At 36.9% G+C, this 26,586-nt stretch overlaps 1 protein-coding gene across 9 annotated transcripts; it reads right to left on the bottom strand.

Moving 5' to 3' along the window:
* AIMP1 (aminoacyl tRNA synthetase complex interacting multifunctional protein 1) lies at positions 1-26,475 on the bottom strand. Of its 9 annotated transcripts, none has more exons than XM_072334524.1 (8): positions 26,351-26,375; positions 12,322-12,491; positions 9,158-9,291; positions 8,294-8,407; positions 6,764-6,919; positions 5,121-5,332; positions 1,378-1,546; positions 1-185 (listed from the first exon to the last, which is right to left on the bottom strand). In XM_072334524.1, exons 3-8 carry the CDS (start codon positions 9,270-9,272, stop codon positions 19-21), a joined length of 933 nt encoding a protein of 310 aa, XP_072190625.1. In that variant the 5' UTR covers positions 9,273-9,291; positions 12,322-12,491; positions 26,351-26,375; the 3' UTR covers positions 1-18. The 9 variants fall into 9 exon arrangements, with proteins under 9 accessions (XP_072190625.1, XP_072190630.1, XP_072190628.1 ...); XM_072334529.1 differs by lacking the exon at positions 12,322-12,491 and adding an exon at positions 19,464-19,614 and having other exon boundaries at positions 26,327-26,358; XM_072334527.1 differs by lacking the exons at positions 12,322-12,491; positions 26,351-26,375 and adding exons at positions 19,464-19,614; positions 24,869-26,324.
* Positions 26,476-26,586: the final 111 nt, after the last annotated feature.

Here is a 26,586-nt window from a genome sequence, read left to right as displayed (position 1 = left end):
CAAGCAGCTAATAATCATTTATTTAATTCCACTGTTTGCCATGGTCTCTGCCCTGCAGACTCCTTTCCCTTTCACTTCAAATGGAACTCCTTTGTATGTAGCAACACACTGGTCGCTGGTATGAAGATCAGGTTGGATTTGCTCCCAAATCTTCTTCTTGGGATTAAGTTCCTTCTCAGGATCTCCTGTTTCAAAACAAAGAATAACCTAATAGCACACAACACATAAAAATACAAGAGTTCTATGTGAGCACTCATTAGTGAGAGCTCAAATAGAATTTCTGTATAAATTTTTAAGGGAAAGAAGTATTACCTGTGAGTTTCAAAACAATTTCTTTAATTTTAATTAGGGACTGCTTAGAATCTGTCTCCAGATCATCTCTCAAAATGGTTTTTCAGAGGAAAAAAATACTGTAAGTAGCAGACCTTAACTCCTGTCTAAAGAAATCAAACTGTTGCTGGCTGTTGGTTTATAAGATTTACATAAAAGCAAAATGATTTCTAAGAATTAAGTAGAAGCAGACCATAACAAAATGTAGAGCAATATATTGCTTACCAACACACAGCTTTATCTATATCTTAATTTTAGGAATTAATGCATTTTTAGAACTTACATCAAAGGAATTTGGCAGGTGCTCTTATAGGTGAAAAATACATTTAAAAAAACAAGAATGCAAGAATAAAACAACAAATCCTAGATAATATATCCTTTCTGAGATCATCTCAGGTGAGCCGCAAGTTCCTACAGGCAAATGACAAGCTCTCTGTGTGAGCAGAATGACAAGTACCTCCTTCTTCCACTTATCAGTGCTCCCAGGAATGGAAAAATCCCACAGGCTTATAGTAGAAGGTATATGCGTCCAGTTTCTAGTATTCTTCAGTGGCTTCTGATCAACATACATATACAAATCACACTAATTCCAGCCTCTCATTTTCTTCTTTAAATGTTTTCAGTGACACAATCTACTCCTGTTCCCATTTCTTGTAAAACAAATGGACTGCAATGTGCTTGATAGACAGCTGTGTTTTAGCTAATTGCAACAAGCAAATGTGTTTGCTCTAACATATGCAAAACAGAAACACTTATTAAGACTAACTTTTAAGAAACTGAACAGGTTTAAGTCTACAGCACTGAGTCACTTTTAGGAGTATTTCCCTGAATTTTCAAACTTTTGGTTGAATATCTTCAGTCCTTTGTTCACACAGTTCTAGCATGCTACTAAAGAGTTTTAACATAACTAGTTCTGATGCTTTCAACCAAAATGCAACTGGCTTTAAAATATAGTTTTCTCTGCTTAAGAAGTGATGTCACCTTTGCAAACATGAACTGTCTCCTATTTCCTTCAGTCTCCTTATTTTCCAAGTACCCACTGCTTACCTGGAAAACCTTCAAAAGTGATTCTATCCCCAGGTACTGCCCCAGGTGGGGGAGCCAGAATTTCCACTTTTTCTGGGGAGCTGGCACACATCACCATTGCTTGAGATACTACTCCTCTCATCTTCGCAGGCTTCAAGTTACAGAGCAGTACTGCCATCCGATTCTGCATCTTGGGGAAGGAAAACAGAAGTTTTTAAACACCAGTGAGTATTTAAACACCAAATGCTGTGGCATTTTGGGATGGTGGGAAGAGGGAGGATATGACAAATTTCATCCTAACAAAAGAATCACAATGACAATACTTCAAACGAATACAAGAAAAGCACAAAACAGACGCACAATTTTAATGCCTGCACACTAGTAACATTTAAATTGCTAAAAGGTTAGTTCGTGAATGCTCAAGATGGAGTAAAGGGTGAACTGTGACACTCAATGAACCTACAAAGTGTGCAGTACTAAATTGCCACTTTAGTACACTTCCAGTGTAGTGCAACAAAAGATTTCAAGGATAAATGGTAAGAAAACCAACAAGATTCATTCACAGCAAAAAACAAGATGATTAGCCAAAACCATAACATTTAAGCTATTTAAAGTGTTGTTGTTTGGTTTTTTTTGCATTATTTTTTTTTTAAATTGCAAATGGCTCAATTTTTATACAGTCTACAGAAAAAGAACAAACTCCTACATTTCAGTTTTTCAACTTCTCATGCTGCCATGCCAGCAAGGGGGATTGGGCAGCACAAGGAATTGGAAGGGGGTGGCATGAGGACAACTTACATAGAATGGCCAAAGGGATATTTCATACCATATGATATCATGTGAAAGAACTGTAAGACTGAGGGGAGTAGCTCAGGGGGCAGCAGCTGCTTGGGGACTGGCTGGGCACTGGTTGGCAGGTGCTGAGAAACTGCTTGTGAATCACTTGTTTTGTAAATATATACATACATACACACACGTTGTTATTATCATTACTATTATTTCTCTCTTCCTTTTCTGTATTAGTAAATAGTTTTTACCTCAACCCACAAGTTCTACTTTTATTTTCCCTCCCCACTCTACCAATTCTCTCCCCATCCCATTGGGGCATGGTGGTAGTGGGGCAACAAGCAAGAGGCTGTGAGGTTTTTAGCTGCCTGCCAGGTTAAACAACAGCAGTAAGTGTGCATCTCTTCTTCCAAGTGCTTGTTTTTTTTTTTATTTCTCTAGAAAATTTAATTCTATTTGAAAATAATAGGGCAAATCTCTACACTTAAAATGACACAAACAGAACCATGTTTGTATCAACAGGGAGCTTGGTAAGGCTTTGGCAACTCAGGATGTGCTGGGATATAAAACAAGCTGAAAAAAAAACAAGGGAAATCTGAATGTTATTTTAACTGAATTTCTAAACACGTAGTCCTTTTGTTTCAGAAATGCAGGAACTTCAAAACTAACTAAACTGCTGAGAAATTGTAACAGGACTGCTGAAACTAAATCAGTTTCTATGGCTGGAGACAAAGCTACTTCACATTCACAGTATAGCACCACATTTTTCCCAATATGCTGGTAGGAAGAAATAGGAAGCACAGAGGAAAATTAAAAGAGGGAAAAGTTAATTCCAAGATTTACCATGAAGAAAAGCTGAGTGTTCATCCTCAAAGTATTTAAATTGCTCATTTTTTTAGGTAACCCTTAATGTCAGTATAACTGATTGCCAACTACCCCACTGTACCTCAAAATAAGATAGTATGACAGACAAGCTAGTAAATATAAAATAAAACTAGTACAGATTGCTTTAAAGCTGCGGCGATCTGCAATGTTTGGAGCAACAAAAAGCCTTGAATTTATTACTCCTTTTTTTTTTTTTTTCCCCCTCTCCTAAGTTTAAGATAAATGCTCTGCATCCTTAGTCCTTCACTTCTGATCACTGATGTGAGGTTCTTAGGTCAAAAGGGATTTCAGAATGGGAAAGAAATATAAGAATAAACAGGGGTATTTGAGAACTGTGTGAATTTCAAGAATGATTACCTGAAACAGATCTTAGTGCTAAGAGCACATGGAGATCCATTTCAAAAAGTAAGAGCAGCGATGAACTTCTGCAAATGTTACAGAATCTTGAACTGTCCCCAGCTACTGTTCAGACAGCTCAGGACTGGCATTATCTACTTCATGCTTATGAACCATACGCCTATTACTGATGACTCACTTTATACACAGCACCTGAAGATATGTCTTCCAACTTGATTTCACCAGCAGTGGTGCACAAAAACACACCATACTGCATATAAAGTGAGTGTGCAAAACATTTTCACATCCATAAATGACTTACACTGCAGACTGAAAAGCTTATGAACATATGCACCTTCTCTTCCTAAACAAAAGTAAAATCAGATGATGCAGCCTCAAGTACTGCTTTACTAAGATATCAATCACTGCAATCATAAATTGCCGAACTTTTGGTAAACTATTTTTCCAGCACTTTATCTGATGTATACATTTTTATTTAAATATATGGCAGTAGTCACAAGCCAGGGCTTGACATTTATGAATACTGCAAAAACAGAACGAGATGGAAGTTTGCCCCAGATAATTTACTAACAGATTTACCAAAATTAAAAGCAGGCATACAAATTATTCCCATTGAATGTGCAAGAATGACACCTATTTCTCTGTTAATATTTTTGGATTATTTTACAGACAGAAATCAACATAAAAAGAAAGCACTGCTATCGTTGCTGCATTTTTTATACTTCAAGTTCACAAGCTTATTTAGAAAATATATATATATGATTTCTTTTTCTAATTGCCTTCTTAGAAGAAGACTGCTGAAAATGAGTAATTTGAATTCATGCCCACTGCAAATCCAATAACTGGAAACTAATAGGTGATAAGTGCCCAACAGTTATTGTACTGTTTTGTTCAGTTCAGTAACTTCCTGTACCATAAAAACCACAAGCACAATTTTTAACTGCCTTCTTCATTTGCAGTCTCACTGTGAGGAAAGGCTGTGAATGGAGACTGAAGAGGCACTTGAGAAAACTTAGCTGTTCCACAGTAAGATCAACTCCCTTATGACCAGCTTTTCAGTTACTGTGTAAGTTTCTTTAATTGACAAGGTTGCACTTGAATGTAGAAGCAGTCAATTCCTCCTTTCCAGTATCTCTCTAGAAGAGGTGTGAAAGGGAAATGGTATCTTAGTGTCCCAGTTTGTCAAACGCAATAGCGTACCAAATGACAAATTGACAGAGGCAGGCTCACTTTCTGTCAAGGATGTAAAAACACATTTTGTACTCCACAGTATTTTAAGCTGCTCAATACCACCAGGTTCTGACTCTAGCTAAAATATACTCACTTTTTTTTTTTCCTCCTCCATGACAAATATTTCAATGGGCGAGAAAAGGAAAGCAAAGCTTTCTAAGGTCTAGATGGTGGTACAAACATTACTACAGACTGTCCACAATGTACTAGGAAACCTAAAGGAAGAGTCAGATCTGTTTGACCTAGATGTATATTACATACCAAAGGTATCAAAAAATAGAGTCAGAATAAGGTCTCATGACAGAAGCACTGCAAGGAGAAAAACCTGACATGAGGGATGGATACTTTTCCTTTTTTTTGGCTAATTCTAAAGTCAACTCTCACCTCTTTTTGTTTTTAACTGTACAAATCTTTTAGCAGAATCAAAACACACTTATTAACAAACAACAATGGTCACGAGATACTTCAGGAAAGAGCGGTCTCTTGAGAAATCATATTGTTAGTACCTGATCCAAGGGAACATATTTCACTAAACCACTGACAACAGTCCTTGGGGTCGCTTCTCCAACATCCACCTTTTCAACATACAACGAGTCTGCATCTGGGTGCTTTTCAGCAGTAATAATGCAGCCAACACGAAGATCCAGACGAGATACATCTACAGGTTTTGAATCACTACTTCCAGCAGCTGGCTGCTGTTTCTTCTCTTTCTTATCACCTATTGAAATTTAGTTCAAGATATGTTAGAAAAAAATAGCATAAGATCATGTATATTAACAAGGTAAAAGTGAGCTATCATCTCAGAATCAAGCATATATTCAGTGCAAAAATGCAAATGAACAGTAAAATTTAGCACCTCTGTTACTAGTTTCCAGAAAAGAACCACCTTATACATTCCCATATAGATTGTTACTACAAACAATTTCCACCCAAAGGCAGAATTGTTCTTTTTTTAAATGAAGTCATACTGACTAAAAGCGTGGCTAACATGCAAAATATGCTCTGCCAAAGGTCACACTGATAAGCCCAAGAGAACTGTTTTAATAATTTTTAATTACCATTATGTTTTGCCTTGTTGTTTCAACAAAAAGTGAAAGCTAGACAAACAAAGTAATTGCATTACCAGTACTTAACAACTGTTCCTGCGGGTGGGCTCTAAGTCACCCCAACTGCAGTGTTACAGTTGCAAAGCAACCCTTCCAGATGACCTTAGCTGACAATATTTGTTCTACAAATGCAAATACACTGTTAAAAGTGTATGCTCAAGGCTTACAAAATTCCACTGATAAATGCAAATACCCAACCACAACACAGATGTTTGTTATCACCTATACATACACTGTACACCATAAAACAGAAGTGAGGCAGTATTACACACACAGCTTGTTAGAAATTCTTTTGTGACAAGGAAGCTATATCCAGTTTACACCAATTGTCTTGTTTGAATGACATTGATGATTAGAATGAACGATTATACATATAGTATAAAAAAAACATGTTAAAAAGCTGAAATAAGCAGGTGTGTTATTCTTTCAGCAAAAGGAACTTAGTTATCACCATAAGTTAAATTCCCTTCATTGACCTGAACTAAACTCTCCTTCCTATGAGTGGGGCCAGAGAAGCAAATGAGATTATCGTTAATCCAGAACAAAGACAAAATTATATCATGTGCTCAAAGATTTGGGAAAAAAATGATTTTTTTCTTAATTATTATTTTATATTTTGGTTTTTGTTTAAATTAAGTAATAGCTCTTCAAAACTATTTCAGTTTATGTATGATCAAAAGTGCTAGCATTTACAGCAAAATATAATTAAGCGTAATACAGGTATACGTAATTAAAGATAAACTGTCTTTGATTATGGGAGTGAGGCTTGTTTATCTGTTTCTGTGTGAACATAGGTGTAATTTTTTAAATAAGGGAGTTCAGTTATATTAAAAGAAATTTGGTATACCCCGTTTAAGTAAGAACTTGCACCTTAACAGCCTTTGTTAGCTTCAAGTTCTTCCAAGACTTTCAGAGTTAACACATGGCTTTTACTCATGCGACCATATGAGCTGCTTTTTTTGCCACTACCCAGAATGATGTAAAAGCACTTCCATAAATCCAACAATTTCCATGTCTATCGCAATTAAGAAAAAGCAAAATACCTTTTTTTTCTACTTTTTCCTTCTTTTTCTTTTCTTCATCTTCACCTTTAACATGATCTTTGGAACCAGATGATGCAACTGCTGCAGGTTGTGGAACATCTTCTGAAAATGTAGCTGTAGAAACGGTTGTACCAGAAGGAACTGCGACCTGTTTTACTAAGAATTAAGAATATGTAAATTAGAAGGGGTGCTAAAACTTGGAGAAACATGACATTTTAAGTTTCCAGTATAAATGAAGAAGTAGAGAAGTGAAAATTTTGCTTTAAACACCTAAAAACTCACAACTATTGTGCAGTCAAGTGCATTACAAAACCAACAACAGAACTCATTGTATGTGATTATTCTGATGTTAAGAATGAAGGTTTTGACTACATATTTTTTAAACTGGGAAAAATGCTATTCACCTTACTGTTGATCTCATCAGATAAAGCATTAGAAATTCATTTCTTCTACCTCATACTCTTCAAAGATCTCTTGTAACACATCACTGCATGGTGTAATCATCATTAATGTCTGAACTGATGAATATCTCTGATAACTACATGTCAGTGTAGTTCTGCATTCTGCAAACATGCTTCTTTTTAAAAAATTAATAACTTTTCTGAAGAATTGAGCCTTCCTCAACACAAATGATTTGCACAAGTTATTACTTCCCTATTTATTTATTTTTTTAAATTGAACTTGTGATTTTGTTGCATGAACAGCTACTTGCCATTTCAATTGCTTCTTGTGGAAAGACAGTATCTCAAAAATCTGAGAAATAAAAAGTCTTAAGGGATTTTTTTTTTTTAAACATTCTGAATTTGTCTGGTTAGTTTTACATAACACCATTTTCAGTAGGAATTTCAGTCAAGCTAAAACAAATATGAGACTATGAAGAAGTGTTAAACATTCATCAGTTTTCAAACTATTATAAGAATTTACTGACTTCATTCAAGATTATGGTTCATTATAAAAGGTGATGTCAGAAAAGACCATACAAAGAGGCAGTTCCACATCTGATGAAGATTTGGCACATATCTATTATGCTTCCAGCTTACTAAAACACTGGAAGTAAGTAGCTTGTAATAGCCACTGAATCCAGGAAAAATCAGAGTTTATAAGAGATGTCATAGACACACATACCAAAAGAAAAAGAAGTAAGATAGCACAAGACATGGAATCATCTGAATTGGAAGGAACCTATAAAGGCTATTTGGCCAAATCCCCTGCAAAGAATAGTAACACCTACAGCTCCATCAGGTTACTCAGAGCCTCTCCTGACTCAGCCTCAGCTTGACCATGGCTGTCTCCAAGGACAGGGCATCCATCACCATCTCTCCGGACAACCTGTTCCAGCGTTTCACCACCCTTAACATAAAAAAACGCTTTTCTTATATCCAATCAAAATCTTCCCTTTTAGTATGAAACCATTTCCCCTCATCCTATCACAACAGACACTGCTAAGGACTTTGTCTCCTTCAGGAACTAACTACACATCTAAGAACTAACTGGATCATTGTTGCCTGAAGACAGGACTTTTGTCCCCACCTCCATTTCGAATTTCAGCCTGAATCAGCTCTTGTTTCAGCCCTTCAATTTCTTTCTTCAGTTTTGCATTTTCTACACGGAGCTTCTTCTCTTCTCGGAGGGAAGCCTGTAAAACTAGATGTCCACACAAAGTTAAAAACAACTGGTTTGAATAATTAGCATTTACCACTTGGCAAACAGAAGTTTTGTTAAATATATATATATATATAAATATATATGTATATATGATGTGCCAAGCATAAAAAAAAACTCTGAAAGAGCGTAGTACTAGTTGTATTCAAAAATCTAGTTTTTCATTGGTTAAAACTGGCTTAAAAAAAAAATAAATCCACAATACTTTTATACTTGAGTTGCTTCTCAATATACTAATTTTTCAGTCTCCTAAATTGATACCTAGAGGAAATTCCAACAAATCTACTAAAAAAGGTTTGAACATCTTCGTAGTATAGAACATCTTCATTCACTGATGCTGATTTATATGAACTATCAACTTTGGCACTACAATACTCTCAAGAGAATTCCATAGTGGTGAAAGGCAGCAATAGGAGCATGCCAATGCATAGTCTCATATCATTCCCAAATGCCTTTCTCTCCCCTAAAAAATAAATGCTGTCTTATCAAATTACCATAATCTGTTTATGCTATCACTGTTTCATCCATGCTTTTGTATTTCAGAGTAAGCAGTTTCAAAAAACTCACAAAACCCCAAGACAGTGAAAAGGTGCTACTATTACAAGCTTTATCTTAGAGAACTTAAAAGGCTGACAGCACTAATAGAATTGTTCACATTCTGTAACTTCTTCCTGTAAGCTTTTAATTTTAACCAGCTGGTTAACAAGTTTATCATAAGAGAGAATTCCTTACTAGCTTTCTCTTTGAGCAGAGCAATTTGCTGTTTGAGGTACTCAATAACTTGATCAGCCTCTGCACCCTTCTGCTCCAGTCGGTTCAGCACTGCATTGTTAGCTGCCATCTTCATCAAGCAGCGGGCTAAAAACCTAGACAAATAGCAGAGAGTTTAAAATTAATTACTTCTTAATATTATCAATGTCCCACCTCTTACCACAAGAAATAGATCTTAAAATCAGTTGCTAAGTAAGGAAATCTGTTATTTGAACAAACCGGGCTTCTACCTCCTAATGCAAAACCCTAACAAAAAGCAATAATAAACGGAATCTGATGTTTGACAGCTGCTTTTAAGTATGTCAGAAAAAAAGTAACTTTTCTTCCTAGTGCAGAAAACATTTTCTTGCCTCATAAAACAGGAAAAATTCCAGCTTCTGAACGAGAAAGGTCTAAATATATGAATGCATTAATACACAGGGAAACAAAAAGGGAAATAGAAGGAAAAAGGTTACACTATAAAACGTTTCCTCATTTTATCTGAAATATGTACTAACTGCCCAGAGAATTTTATTAAGAGCAAGAAAATCTCAGAAAAATCTCAAAACCTCTCTAATAAACAGATTCAGAATGTACTGAATTCTTTATACATTGTGGTTACACATACATTAAGGAATTACTTATTTTTAAGCAGGATCCATCATCATTTTTACTCATCTCTGATTAATGCAACTTTTACTGCAGGTTTCTAGCTTCAGTTTTCATTTAGCACTAATTTTGTTAGTCTCATTTTATTTCCACTGAAATGGAAGGCCAGGAACCCAGGTAACAAACTCAAGAAACAAGAAACAGAGAACAACAGTTAAGTATAAGAGAACAAATAAATGCCGACTAATTTTCTTTCAGGATATCCAACTTCTTTTATTGGTTTTCACTACTGATCCAGAAACAAGCAATGCCTTGTGTGAAATCTTTATGGAGAAAGAAGTGTAAGGACCATCTCCTTGGGACAACTAAAGCAATTTTAATATTCAAATTCATCTCTGCATTGAGAAAATATCTTTTTGATGTGCAACATGCAGGATCCATTATTCCTGAGGACTAAAAAAAAAAACCCAGGCTCTTAAAAAAGGAAAAAAGTGACTCTAATAAGTTACTGATTTAGATGTCAACTGGAAATAAACATAAAAATACTACAGCACAACACAGCACAATACAAAACCTGGGGTATTACTGTCTGCATACCAATAAGATCTCTCGCAAGCTACATACTCTCTCAGGGGAACACAATACTACCAGGGAAAACTCTGCCAATAACAACAGAGATGCTACTAAAACTTCAAAGTGAATGGAATTGGTACATTTTACAAGTTTTAGCCAAGTTGGCTAATGAACTGAAGATCTGGAAATAAAGTTACATGATTACAATGGGTAGACATTTTCCCACTTGTCAAATAAATTTCTGTAGTCCTAGCACTGTAACAATAACACAAGGAATAGGTATTTCCGATGCTAATATAAAGAGCCAAGGGGCCAAAATAAAGTGCTGTGCAGGCACATGAACCCATAAAGCAGTGTGATAAAACTGTATCTAAAAAGGGCACGATTTTGTTTCTTTGTTTAAGATCCACCCTTGCTAAGAAACACAAAGCACATTCAAATCATTACTATTGGAACAATCAAAGTTGACACTCTGTGGTCTACTTTTTCCCTGTCCCTTGTTTCCTTTGCCCTTTGCTACTCTGTCCATCCCAGAAGAAAAACGCTTGGTGATGCACAAACTAGAAGTAAAACTGGAACAATATAGCACAAAGAAAAGAATCATAACTTCTTACAGAAAGATTTTCATTTGAATATTTGCATGTTTGCATTACAGAAAACAATCTAGAGCCAACTAAAAGTCACTCCTTACAGTTGTGTCTTACAAGCTGCTTTCCTTGCCCTAAAATAGGGTAAAACAGTTGAGAAAAACAAGTTCTGAGTAGCTACAGAAGTGGGACAAGCCTTCTGACAAGAGTAGCTGCCTGGAATTACCTGGGTGTATTCAGCTAAGAGAAATTGCTTAACCTCAAAGCTCTGATTCCTACTTTGTTACCTGCAAGACCTCCTTTAGTGCTACCTCCAAACCTACCATTTCCCAGTGATGGAACTCAATGACCAAATGAAATATATAACTTCACAAATAACTGTAAGAGTTGTATCAGTATGAAAAAAATTGTTTATTCCTCATCACTCTATTTCCTGACTTTAATGTGCTCCCTATCTTTTTACTTCTTCAACAGAAAGCATTGCTTGTTGTGGTCTCCAAACTACTTGCAGTCTCCTAATACAACAAAACAGGCATTTGTTTCCCAACAGCACCCAATTCAAGAGGTTCCCAAAAGGGGAAGGCTTTCTACAGTAAATCATATTACCTATATAAGCACAAACTACCCCAAAATGAGAATGTTTTATGCTAGTTTATCAGAATCGATGTAGACATTAGACTACATTCAGATCAAAAAAATGAAGAGATCGATAGGAGAATAAAAATCCAAACTTTGCTTCATCTTCCTTTGCAATATTATCTGTTTCCTAAAGAAACAAAAAGACAAACCCCTGTACCCCCACCTCCCCCCCCAATAAAATTAATGACAAGATTTAGAACAAACTCTAAAAATTGCTTTTGGAATCTATCCATGGCCCAAACATGGAACCAATTACTTTTTGCTATTGGAAAAGCAATCATTTAACCAAAAAACAGAAACTGGAAGCCAACTGACTCCCCAAACCTAAAATAATTAGCTCCAAGCATTCCATTTTCCAGCTGCAAGTTTTGTTTTTTGTTTCTTTTTTTAAAGCCAGTATTTTAAAGCTCTCAGCTTATCTTGCAATGCTTTTTAATGTCAGCACACAAAGAAAGATTACTAACTGTATGAGATCTGAACTGCAGGCTGCTGTTCCCTGCATACGCACTGACCATATCTGTAGTGGCAAGATAGCTTCTATTGTACCATTTTGAAGTCAGTAAGTTTTAAACATCTTACAAGCATTCTATTTTTCATCTTTTTTCTTTCCTATGGGTCTTGCTGCAACACAACCAAGTGCATTCCATCTGCACTTGGACGTATGTTGAGACATGGAAAATGTCGTATTTTGCTACAAATAACGTTAAAACGAAATCATCCCAACTACCTGCTACTCACCTCTTCCTCTCCCATACATACACTCCCCTACAGACAATCAGAGGCTGAACTGGCAGAGTTCACCACACCAGGCTCCAAAGCAGAACAGCCACTGGCCAGAGCTGGGCCGTGAGCAATGCTGGTTGTGGCTCTGGGGATGCAAGAAAGGAAAAACTGCTGCACAACAGCACCTGGGAGAGAAGTTCAGCTGGTCATCGGTGTGAAACAACGACAAACAGAAAACAAGTGTTGATAGAAACACGTTTGCTTTTTGATTGAAATGCCCTATTCATATTAAAGCTTGTCATTATAAAGCAGAACTTGTGGGATCAACCTCACTCTAAGAGTTACCAACAACACAAAGGTAATAAAACTTCTCCAGTGCTAAATATGTTTACAGCAATTTCTCTTAAGCTTTTGATCTTAAGTTTCAAGTACTTCTCAAATGAAACTGCTTTGTTTCTTTCATGAGATGTCTCAAGATGCGCCAAGGGGTTTCAGCTGGTATTGCAACATACTCTACTTTCTGTAAAAGACAAGTATCAACAACCTCTTTGTTTCTGCAAGAAGTGTGTTCAAAGACTTCTCTCTGAGCATCTTTTTCTGAAATGGTCATTTCTGGCAGACAATCTTACAAAAGCCCATAAATGTAACAGAACATGCCAGCTGTTTGCCAGATTCTGCTTTCCCGTGCCTTGCACTTCCATGAACTGTCAGGACACGCAGTGAAGAAGATTTAAGAATCTCACATCACACCTTTTTATTCTGCAAAGTAAGGAACAGTAGTGATCAGATCAAAACAGAAGGAGAGTGAAGGTATGCTATCTTTTGCTCAATTGAAAGATTGCTGCAATAAAGATGTTCCTGAGAGATGAGAATATGGGGCAACTTACAACAGAGGCAGAATTCATGCTTAAAAGCACATTTTCTCTTATTGTATCCTCCTAATTTTTTATAAACTATTCTAGACCTGATGCTGTAAATACTTTTGGATAAGATCTGCAATGCCTAATTTCATTTCACATTTTTTTGGCATGGAGAAGGGCTTCACTTTCAGAACTACACAAATTTAAGTTCTTAAATAATAGAAATAGGCTATGGCTGATTACGTCTGACATCAAATCTTTATTTTCACTTGATCACCTCCCTGCTTCAGTTACAAGAGTAGAGAAGATGTGCAGCAGCCCCAGTTTGTCATTGGGGAGGCAATGTTCTATTGCATTTAGCTGCACACCTGTAGTGATGCTCTTTTTCTTTTTTGCTTAGACATTTTGGAAATTAACTGCATTCAAGAAGTTTCAAGCACATGCTTTTTGCTACCGCTCAATTCTCTTCTCAAGATGTTGGATCTTGAACTAGATTCTTATCCTTGTTACACACTGAGAAATGCACTTATGATATTTACACCCAAATATTCTTTCTTGGGAATGGCAGCTGTAAAGAAAGGAAGATTTTTAGGCATCAAGACACAGAAAGGAATCAGAATTACTTACCTGAAACCACTATGATCACACACGTTCTTGCCCATAGAAAAATATAATTCCCCAATTGCAAACTGAAGCAGAACAAAAAGCCGTTCACAGGGCTCTCAAACCAAGAGGTTTAAAAAAATCTGCTTCTAAAGTCTCTATGGAAATTAAACACAATTTTTGCATTGCTTGCTCGTACTTAATGATCAAAACTCTTGTTTCTTAGTTCTAATATAATAAGAAGCCATAATGTGTCCCATTACACTTAAATATAATTTCACCTACATTGAAAAGACAATTACATATTAAGGTTAAATCCACCCATCTTTCAGAACTGTTAGCTCTGCTCTGAAAGGAAAGCGCACAGGTTTTCCAAATCTCACACTGTCAAAGTTTGCAAGACTAAAAACATGCTTTGAAATCCTAAATTAAACACATAAAAGACCAAAAAGTACATCTCTACCCATGCTTTTCTTCATATACAGCAAAGGAGACATACAGAAAGTATTTCTAGCAGAATGATGGCAAGCTCTTGAATAGCAACAACTAGCAACGATAACATTTCAAATGAAGCCAGGCTGTTTAGGATGCCAACATTTGGAGCATTATTCATCATTTTAGCATAACACTTCAAATATCAAGACATGATTACTAAGTCACAACAGAAACTCATTTTTGACTCACTGTAGTAGATCAGCGATCACCTACCAGACGCTAGAAGTGTAAAACATCAAATGAAACTTTAATTATTGTCTTACACTTTGCTAAAAGAATAAATGCTGCTTTTGATATGATAAACATGGAATTACAGCCTTAGTCATAAAAGAATGCTGTAAAGCAAGGAAATAAAAAGTTTTGCAGACTTAGTGCAAACAGACTTAAGAATTCTATTTTCTTTGTTCTGCCTGACGAGCAATTGGTTTGACTGAGGCTTTAAACACTTGAATAGTCCAACTGTTGTTATTATTATTGTTGTTATTTTTGGAGCACTTTTTAAAGTATTCATAAACTATAAACGAATGTGTAGCCCGTACTGAAAGCAATTTGCCAAGCAGCAAATTATAAGGCACAATCGTAGATTTCTGCCATATGTTATTTCAACTCACATTTTTGCACTGAGACTCAGAATAATTACTTTGCAGATTTCCAAACAACTAACATGTCTAACACCATCCATCCAAGAAGCAATGCCAGCCCTAGGAAATGATTTGCTGGCTCTGGAGACTACAGTTGAACCCTGATGGCTGCCAGATAAATCAAGTTCAATCTCAGCTGCAGACAGGTCCTTTAGTAGTCCTAAGAGCTTACCCCTCCCTATTTTAAAGGGCTGGAAAGAGTAAAAACACACAGATCCAAACCTTAGCGTTCTGAAAAACACAGTATGAAAAAAATACATGCATTTAATGGGATGGAACGGAGTACAAGAAGCTCAACCACTGGTATCAATTTTGAAGCAAGTTACTCAAGAATATTTTTAAATATGAAGACAAGTCACTCCTGAAAGAGAAGGATGTACCAAAGACAAAGAGAACTAAAACTATCAGAAGGAATGCATGGGAAAAAAAAAAAAAAAAAAGTCAATTCTTTGTTATGACAAACAAATGCAAAAGCATTAAATTCTTCTTTTAAGTGCATCAAAACAGGCTTAATCTGAATTCAAGTGAGTCTTTCAGATCTGTATAGTACAGATAATTAGAATTAGAAGAAAAAAAAAATTTCAATATTTAGCTCAATGCATTTCAAGATAGGGTAGATGCTACAACATTAATTAACTGCATCACATCTTAATACTCCACAGCTGTAGCATTCAAAGGTTTAAGGAAAGTGAAGAGTAGCTGCAGTTTCATTTATATTCCATCCACAAGCTTGGGCAAAGTTTCTACTACTGACAACTTCCAATTCCAAATGATCTTTGTGCTCTCTCATATGTCTAAGCAGACACCCCAAGGATTAAACAAAGCAGAGACATGACTACCAGGAGCAGGTTTAACTGTCCAGGTTAGGACAAAAGTCATGAGATATGAATGTCATTTGCAACAAGATTACTCACAGCTACCAAAAACTTTTCAGTAACAATAAAGACTTCATACAAAGTTATATGCAGCTTAATTTTCTAAGCAGAGTGGCCAGTAATTCTTGGGTTGCTCGAGAAAAGAACCTTCTCTGTACTGCTTGAATTCAGCTCCAACAAATTACGCGCCCACTGCATCTGCCAGCTCCCCTGGAAGTTCACCAGAGATTCATCTGGCTGTGCTTTACAGCACAGTCTGAAATTTAAGGAGCAGCTTCTATGCCAGAACAGCTGGACAACCTCATGTATTTTTTCAGCAGTGTCTCTCTTTTGGATCTTGCTGCATTAATGTTTTAATAGCACTATAAGAATCCTACAGTAAACGATCACCACGTGCAGAAGGAATTCTTACATAACTCCTGCAATGAAAAAGATATAACTTGTACATTTATTTCTTTATAAAAGCTTAGTTTTCCAAAGCACCGCGTATCCAATGGATACCGCTGCATTAAAATAAATAAAAAGTAGCTGCTATGCATGTCTCAAAGTATCCCCATAAAACTTCCTTGACAGGTGATGGACTTCACAATTACACACACATATGCTTATACATTCAGAAATATAAGTGGACTCAGCTGCATCTGAGCAAGTCTGCAGGGTCAGCATATGCCACAGAAGAACTCCAAGAATCTGTACTGTTGCTCATCCTCTAGGGCTTTACGGGGGAGTGAAAGCTTTAGATTACTATCATAACTAGAGGGTAAACTACCCATAATTCAGACAGATTGCACCGTATTTCTGGATCTTCTGCCACCTGTTGATCATGGATATTTTTATTGTTCTCTGTAACTTTATACTAAAAAAGTGACTGTTCACACAACTTGCCTAAGAACATGCAAAGCAGTAATAATAAGGTAAATAAGATACATTTACCCCTCTCCCGTGTTTCTTTGAAAACATACATATTTTTAAAACACCTCTCAAAATCCACTCTTTTTCTTTTGGGTTTGCCAGGGCAATAAATGGCAAAAACCTTAATCACCAAAATGTCACCTTACAGACAGCCTTTCCTCAGGAGCATGGAGAGATTGAAAAGATAAAAAGTGTAATTCAGCAACGTGCTTAATGTTTGCAAGGGGTGCAAAGTCACTGTACCGACTGGACACTAAACAGGATGACTGACTCTCTTTTCAATTTAGAGTCATGAAATTTCAATTCTTAAGTCTCCTAATGGCAGAAAGCCGCCTGCTAATTACCTTACAAAGTTCAACTGCTACTAACAAGGAATCTTGAAAGTCTTTTACCTCACCATTATCTTTTCACCATGTAGAATTAGTATCTTGTAGCAGGGCTAAGACAAAGCTGGATTTAACCGTTCCACAAACGCAAGCTCAGAGGTTAAAAATAATCATTATTCACTCACAAAAGCATTCAGCAGACACCATGCAGATATACAGCATGAGGATCGGTGCTCTCAAACTACAAATGCATTAACAATTGCTTGTATTTATCGAGGCAGAAATCCCTGCTATTCTTTTACGTGAGCCAAATAAAGGCTGAAGAAAATTAAACTCAAAAGCATGCATGTATGTGAGTGCATGTCTGTATATCTGTGTAATCAATGCAAGAACGATGGCAAACATTATTTAACAGGGAGCAACAAAGCTGCCTTGAAAGAGAAAAGCAGTCAATCCTCACAGACCTTTCAACTCACAGTCACAGATTCGTATTTACCTAAGCTAACTTCCCACACACGTTTGCCTTCCTCATTTCATTCATCACACAAATAATTGCACTTCCCAGAGTTGAATTTCATCACTTAGTAAAGCAGAACAATATTTTAATGAAAATCTTTCATAAAGATACTAACTTAGCCAGTGCAGAGAAAAAATAATTATTCAGCTGTGGAGTGAAAAGCCTAAATGAACTTTCAAATCTAAAGTGGGTTGACAACCACTAATCCTCAACAGCCAGAAGTCAGGTCACTTGAAATGCATGTTACTATAGTATATGCCACCTCATACTCTCAAGGTCAGATCCCAAACACAGGTCTTTCCCTTTAATCACATGCAGAGAGACTTACATTTCCTAGCAATTATCTCCACAATAACTACTAGGTATCACAGCTAACTATTCTCCCTTCTGGATCAACAGTTCTAACTTTCTCCCTACAGGAGAAAAAAAGAAGTTGGAAGAAAAAGGTTTTCAGAAGATTTCCATCTGTGCAAAAGAAGACTCTTCTATTCTTAGCATGAAAAAATCCCACCAAACTTCTTAAGAAAAGACTGTATAACAACTATCGATAATTTCCAAATGAAGGCCAGGAAATAACAATATAAAGGACACTCGGAATCACAAATGATAGCTTTGCTGTTGCTGAGATACAAAAAACAATGGAACAGCATTATCTTAATACACAGCTACATCACATCCACTACTGATTTTAAGCAAAATTTTACAGAAAGATGCCCTTCACACATATACAAAAAACATAGCCAACACTTTCTCACTTGTTCAGCAAATACTTACATTTCTTATCAACTTACATTCTTATCAACAGAGAGCCGCTGTTCAGATTTTATATACTTAATTTCTACACCACATCAGCTGCCAAAGCTGATAAATTAAATGTAAACCCCATGAAAACAAACAGTATTTTTATATATACACATATATATAATAAACCATTTGGATGTGGTGCTGAAGGACATGATTTAGTGGTGAGTTGTTAGAGTTAGGGTAGTATGGTTAGCTTGTGGTTGGACATGATGATCTTTAAGGTCTTTTCCAACCTGAGCTACTCTATTTGACTTGCTAGTCACTCTAACTGACCTTCCTATACCACAAAGAGGGTCATCTTGAAGCATCATTCTTCAAAAGATCCAAATTATTATCTATGTTCTAAACTGGAAGAGAAGATCAAGAGTTTCTTGAAGCACTTTCTACCATCCCTTGGGCAACTGTAGCTCTTACAGTACCGTGCCCCACTCTTCTTCCCTGTGTTAACTTAACACTAAATGTACTCATGAATTGCTTTTCTCAAAAAAGGTTCATGCACTGGTACAGAAAAGGACTAGAATTTCTGAATCATATTATCTATAAACATTTAAGCACCATTTAAGAAAAAGCACAGCAAAAATCGCATCTTTTCACAGTACCAATAAAGTAAGCTGCTTTGAAATTATTGCCTTCTAAGCGGATCAGAGCTCTTAAAACGTATAGGATGCAAGTTACTTTTTCCATTCTAAGCCTAGACCCGTGCAGAGCAAGAACAACAACCAAAAAAAACCCCAACATTTTGTGTTCATCTTGGACACGAAAATCAGTTACACCAGCTACTAAGACTGGCAGTATCCAAGAGTAAAATCCTTGAAGCAGCTACTGGGGATTGGCAGTTTTTCATCTATAGAGTCAACACTTCTTGTTTCCATAGTTTACTATTGAGCTAATTATGATTTCATTGTAACCTAAATTAATCTACTGAAAAAAAACAACAACCACTTAAAATAATTATTTTAAAATCAAATAACCTGTTATAAGAATTTCAAAAGATGTAAATTCACAAGCAAATTCTCAGTAAAACTTAATTATGGAGAAAGTAAAGGTTACCCGTGCAAAGGAAAAATAAGTTCTTATCGTTAGTGTTATTTTATAGATGGCCACATGGATGTGAAATTACTTACCCACTGTGATGCAGCAGGGTAATTCAACCCTTAAGAACAGATTAATTTCCCCGATGTACAATTCAGTGTCATATCCTAGTTGGCAATGGTGACTTCCTCTATATGTGACTGTTACCAATTACCAGACCACTTCACACAGAAGGTTTCAAAGCTTACAGGAGAACAAGTAAGAACGTGAACTTACAGCCTTAACTCCAGAGCAGCTGCTACTAAGCCTAACATAGTCCCTTTTACATGCCATGTGCAAACATGTATGCTCCCGAGGGAATAACAGTCCCTAGCTGCTCCAGCCCACTGAGCTGCTGAAATGATTTGCTCACTTATCTTCTGAGTCTGAAATACAATGCCACTACAAAGCTGTATATTAAAGTGTAATTGAGAAACACTCTGGGATAGAAACAAGATCCAATAGCCATGGATCGTTTCCGAGAGGGTCCCGAAGTAAGAGCCTAATCTTTAAACTATCAATCCATAGACAGTTGATGCTATGTTGGGAAAGCTCCTGATGCGAAGGAAATGGAAATAAAAGTCTTCTGTAATGGAAAATCTTATGCCAAAAAATTGCACCAAATGATCTCAAGAAGAGATTTGTGAACACAAGGCAGTTTTTAGAGATGTTTTATGCATTGCCAACTGCTTTCAAATGTAAAAAGCATCTCAGAATCTGTCTGCCTTCAGATAATTAGGATATGAGACAACACACCAGGGAAGCAGTTATGAGAGGAATTCAATTTTCCTCTAATCCAACACAGAATCTGTCAGGCTTTTTCTCCTCCAGCATTTTCTTTTTTTTTTTTTTTTTTGGGGGGGGGGAATGTGTTTTTACACATGAAGTACATTTAACTAATGATCAGTAAATACAGTATTGATGGCCTTCCAGCATTAGTGCTAGTTCAAGCTTCCCCACTGTTTTTTGGAGCCAAAGGGCACTCCCTAGACCATTTAATTATATAAAGTTGGCACAAGAACTAGAGAATTCTATACAAAAATGTGAAGTGTAACAAAATAGAAGAGCTAAGTTAGCAGAAAGTGGCTCTTTCCTAGAATTTTTCTTTACTCACTACACTTTTCAGACAGGAGTTCTATGAAATTAGCATTTAGATAGTGTGCCAATAATAATATTCTTTAGAAATAGCAAACATCAACAAGCAATAACAGCTGCTGTTACAGACCTTCACCAATGAGCTCAAACACCAAAACATAAAAGTTTCAGACCATCATAACTCTCTAAACCATGAGCATTTTTTAGAAGAAACCTTATCCTTCAACTCCATAGGCAGAGATGACACTCTCGTCAACTCACTTATTCATTACCTCAATAGATAACGTTATTAACACTAAAGATTTTCTCAGTTTCTCTGAGAAAATGAAAAAAGGCTATCCTTAAGAAGGGTAGATTTTATGACTGGCAGCCACAAGGGAAGCATATCTACACAGAGACAACCTCCTTTAGAGTGGTGAGCCCTGATCCTTAGAAAGGGGGTGATTCCTTCTTTATTGCCACATTTTGACTGCTACCTTTACTGGGTTTAAAGCAAATACATTTCTTGCTGCCTATCCCTACAGTGGATGAGATTTGTTAAGTTACAGAAGAAGAATAGAACCAAGGACAGTCAAGAAAAATATACAACATCGTCCAGAAAGAAATTCCTTAGTGGTATCATATCACTGCTAATGATGCTCAATATTAGCCTATAAGAAGCCACATTAGGTTACTGAAGTAAATCAACTACCACAGCAAAAGAAATACTTATAAAGACACAAGTAAGTAACTGAATTGCTCTTTCAGTTCCTCATTTGAACCATTTGATCTAGCCCATTCATTGAAACATACTGAGAAACTGAAATTAGAAATATCGCTATAAGCTAGTGATACAGAAGTAAGAGAACATTAAAATCTGAAACAGCCACCATGTGTTGGTCTTGATAGATATGATTTATTTAGGAGAATAAATTTTAAAAAACATAAATTAAACTGGTATTTTTGGGAGGGTTGGACCATCAACCTGATATTAGAGAATATCATCCAGAAGGCCATGATTGGTATTATAAGCAACTGTTCCTAGAAAATTGGACAGGGATCTAGCACGCTGAATTCTGTCATTGGGACTGCCAGTAATTGACATACCTAAAGCTACGGTGAGAACTGATAACATCTAACCATGTTGTACTATAAGCATTTGTCAGAAGCAGAGTATGCCTGGACTCTCCTGATATAAATCTGAATGTGTATATTTGTACTCAAAAGAACACAGAAACATTCTCAAAATATGGGGAGCTATCAAGCTACTCAAGTGAACACAGTGATTAAGTGCTTTCTCTCATTCTGTCTGTCAGATGTAGTTCACTGACTGGAATTGGAAAGGCCATATTTTTCAAGAGAGAAATACTTGCCTGAAAAACACCTTGTGCCTCTTACATACTCTACCATTTAATGTATCTATGGCTCAGTCACCCACTGATCAGTTAATATAATACCACACCACAAACATTAGAGGAGTACAAGCTCTTATCTGGAAATCTATTCCCTTAATGTGTTTCTTCCCATCAGTTTAAAAAATAAAAATCTGCTCAGGCTTGTAAATTCTCTACAAAAGAAGGTAGGAGACAGGAGGAGGTAAAGGCAAGACAAGAAGGAAAGCTTTCTATCCATGTTTTATCATAGACAAAATATCCCAGCTGCTCAATAGGCTTCCCAAGTGACACACACATTGTACTCATGAGTACTCAAGACCCCCCACAATTGCCTCAGATGCGCTTTTGTTCAGATTCTCCTATCCCTTAATTTTTTAAAAGACACTTCAAAGGAGTTCAAAAAGCTTGGAAGAAGTAAAGTTGTTTGGTCTATAGAAGAGAAGATAGATGGGAGACTTGGTCTCCTTCTTCAAATACAAAGGAAGCTGGTATAAGAACAGGACTAAAATGTTCACCAGGTCTACTACAAACAGGAAGAAGCAAGGAAGATTTAAGTTAGACATTTGGAAAAGATTTGCTAACTGTGAAAAACAAGAAAAATCACCTGTGAAATACAACATCAATGTGCTACTTTCATATTCTGAAGAAATTGGTATATAAATTAATTTGCAAACGTGTGATGTTGGTGAGCAGATTACAACATCCTTTCAAGGAGGGCAGGACAGGCCCTGCTGTGGGAGGCCACCATCCCATACCTGTGAGGAAGAAACTGCTGAGGGCTGAGCCTGAAGTGTCTTGCGGCCCCAGTGAGAAGAAAAAAGACTAACTAGTCTAAACACTGCCTTATAGGGCTTTTGTTGTTTGCCTGACATGTACACAGAGTAGGCACATGCTCCAGTGCCAAGGTCAGCACCACACACAGAAGCCTAATGATGGGTGCTGCTTAAAATAGACTAAACTCTTTAAAACACTGAAGAGACAACCTCATTGGACAGATATTTAATAACAAAAAAGTTATAATTAAGCCTCTCTTAATGGGAGAAACTAGTTAGAAAGTTCATATTAGAGCTGTATCAGCTTTATATATTTGCAGACAGGTAGAGGAACATTATTCCTGATTTGTACATAAAGACTGTTTTTAATAGACTGCAAGTAAAGAAATACACAACAGTTCTTAACATAATCTTTTCTTTTTCCTATCACATTTGCCTTGTACATGAGCAAGAGCTAGTGTGTAGCCAGTCTGTTATCAGTTCTATCACAGAGCATGTGCTTTTAGGTACAGTTCTAGCATTTTGGGTTTCTTCCTAGAATTTTATCTGGATTTCTTTAAAAGGGCAACTCTCAAATGGAAGAGTGTAAGTAAAATGTCAATATATCACTATAATCTTCCATGCTACTATTGGTTTTTGCTGTTGTTTAAAGAATCACCCTAGCTCTCTTGCCATCTTCTAGACCAACATAAGACAGCCTTACAATACTAATGAGACTACATAGTGGCTACTTTGTATCAGAAAACTATATGTTGTTGATGGATGACACATCAAGCTCCTAATTTGGGTTCTTTCATACACCTTTTCTAAGACTAAGACAGCAGCAGGTGCGTTACAGTGCTCATGCTAATTCTACCCAAATGCATCATTGTCAATGCACCTGAAGTCCTAATGCACCAGCCAATTTATTTTCCAAAAGAAAACTGGGACAACTAACTGACGACTTTCTGATCTGTAGCCACTGAGACTACCCAGTAAATCTTGCTTTTTCTTTTCTTTTTTTCTTTAAAGAAAAGCACCTCTACATCCATTAAAAAATAAAAAATAAAGAAGTTCAAAAGGCTGCTTTGAGAAGCATCCAAACCATTCTGAGACTGTATTCAATAATGAGTAAAGATGGTTTTTACTACACTGGAGGGAGAAAAAGAAAAGCTTAAAAAAAAAATAAATAAAAAAAAAGTGCAATCAGAGGAACATTCTGCTACTATTTAATACTAAGGTAACCATGGAAATGGAATCTAAACATTCATTTCCCCAAACCCAAAGGGCAAATATGACAGGAAATCTAGCAAGGGCAATGTATCTTGGTGATGGTAATAAGAACCATACAGGTAACTGTTTTGAAGGAAAACTAAACCAGTTACCAGGGTTTCTCTGCAGGACTGCAGTCACAGAATTCATATCAGCTGAAGAAACTGGATACGCTATTTACTTTGCTCACGTCTGATGTTCATAGCAGCTGTCTTCTATGCTGGCCATTCCTTTTTATCTTTGTTACCTAGCATTTGAAATTTTTTTAGGTTTTAGAAAACACTTCCACAGAATAGACAAACGTGAATGAAATCTGTACATGAAAGCTGTTACATGAAACAAAAAACTCCCAATCAGAAAAGCTCAAAAGCATGACACATCAGATTCCTATTGCTCCACACTTGATCATTCCTTCTCCTGAGTAAGTTTTACACTCACTTCTACTATATAAATAATCCCCCCTGTGGCACAAGTGGTAGAAGTGCCGCTCTGCTACACAGAAGGCTCGAATCCCGGGAGTTGGACTTGATGATCTCTAAGGTCCCTTCCAACTCACACGATACTGTGATATAAATAGCTTTCACTGTGCTTTTAGGCATTTATAATGCTCTTTCCTTTCTCTGAAGTTGAACTATGTTCTCCGATTCATAGAGAATTTTCTATTTGCCAGCTACTCAATGTCACTGAGTATTTAACTCTTCAAAGTTAGTACAATTTCTACAGTATACTGAGAAGCAGACATATATTCCACTAGCAACACAACGCAGTGGTTGACTCAAAAGAACTAGTGAATGTAGTGAGCTTGAAAACAAACAGCATGAAACAAAAGCCAAAAGAGAAATTAAAAAGTTCTTCCTTGCACGAAGTTCAAATGTATGATGAAGTAAGAATTACTAACAGCCAAGAAATTCAAAGGAAATCCATGGGAAGACCCATGCTTAAGGCTAGTATCCTTATGACGATTACCTTTTACATAGGAGAGATTCGGTCCACATACAACTAGGATAAAGCTCATCTCCTATTTTGCAACATACTACATTCTTGTCTTGAAAATTTAATATCTGTTCCTCACTCCAATACCATTATTGATTTCTTGTCCTCCAGAATGTACGAGATACTTCTACAGCTTTCTAAGAGCTTTATTTTTATTTATTTTTTTATAGAAGGTTTCACATTAATACGATGAAAGAAACAAAACCAAAAAACTCCACGAACAAAATTTGCTGAAGTTAGTTATAAGGGTAACTTTGACTTAATTCACTCAGTCTTCAACCTCTTACACCTTTAGGCTTCACTGCTGACAAAACACCAAAGGAATTCAACAATATACTTCTTAAAATTATTTCAAGTCAGGATTAGCATAACAAGAACATAATGTTAATTTGGGACAAGATGAGAGAGGAAAATATGTCAAGCAAAGATCCTTTAGGCTGGATATAAAATAAAACACTTTACCAATTATTTGATAAGATTTGTTGAAGGGGAATTTGTTATGAAGGCCCACGGAGTATTAAAACACTGTAACCCCTTTAATAATATTTGACATTAAAAAGCAGTTTTAGTACTTTGGTTTTGTTTATACAGATTTGTGGTTTACTTTTCAACAGGTCTTTAAAATAATGTGTTATTATTTGAACGTAACTGGAACAAGTGAATGAAGAAGGCATATGAAAATGAGGTGGTATATTTGATGACTGCTTTGAATTACTACAGAACTCATGTAAGTATCCTGAACCACACCTATCTGTGAGCCACAATTATTAAAAAAATCTGAGATAAAGGAATAGAAAGAGCTGGAAATGCAAGGACAACTTAGTATCTATTTTGCAAAATGAAGACAATACCACTGCAAGTCACTGAATGCAGCAGAAACGTGCTTACTGGTTAGCTCGGGGTGTACGGTATCTCAATAATTCTGCCACACAACACTGGTTGTATGCTGCTAATGTCACCTAACAAGCAATAAATCATAAGCTCACCCTTTTTACCCGCTCCACACTTCTCCACAGAGTCAGAAGCTGCAGGTTAAACCCTGCAATTATCTCTAGTGCCGACAGTATGCTGTTATACTATTTTTCACTCGCTGAAGTCTCCACACAAACACCGAGAATCTATACACCACTTGGCAAAACAGAGTTAGTATCTCCTTCTCATTCCGAAGCACCAACTCCCGTGCAAAGCTTAGCACAGCTCCAGGCCCTCACAGCCCTTCCACTAGCAGCGTGCCGCCATGCCGCCGGTAGGCGGGCTGACAGCGGGACACCCCACGCTGCGGAAGAACCACTTCACCTGCGTGCTCCCTCCCTACAGACCACGGCATCCGGACCCGCAAGGCCACCCTCCAGAGCACCTGAAGCACCGACGGCACCTCCCCGCCTCAAACCCTCATCCCTCTCCGCAACACACCGCCCGAAGAGCCCTCACCCCGCCCCGCAAAGCGGCACTCACATCAACCTAGTCACCACCGCCGCGCTGCTCGCCTCGCAGAGAGACGAAGCCCATTGGGGCTGCCCTAGCAAGCGCCTGAAGCCTCCCGGTAAAAGCCTCGCACCCCACCTCCACAGCGCATTGCTTTGGAAGCCCTCCCCATAACTCAGTATCACAAAGGAAAAAAGAAAAAGCGATTTATTTGTGGTTTTTTGTTTTAAGAGGCCCAAATAAGAGGAAAACTCAGGCACCTCATA

Source organism: Excalfactoria chinensis, chromosome 4 (genome assembly GCF_039878825.1).
Source record: "Excalfactoria chinensis isolate bCotChi1 chromosome 4, bCotChi1.hap2, whole genome shotgun sequence".
In the NCBI taxonomy this organism is placed as follows: Eukaryota; Metazoa; Chordata; class Aves; order Galliformes; family Phasianidae; genus Excalfactoria; species Excalfactoria chinensis.
Note: the sequence above shows the minus strand (reverse complement) of the source record. Positions and strands in the feature narration are given on the sequence as shown.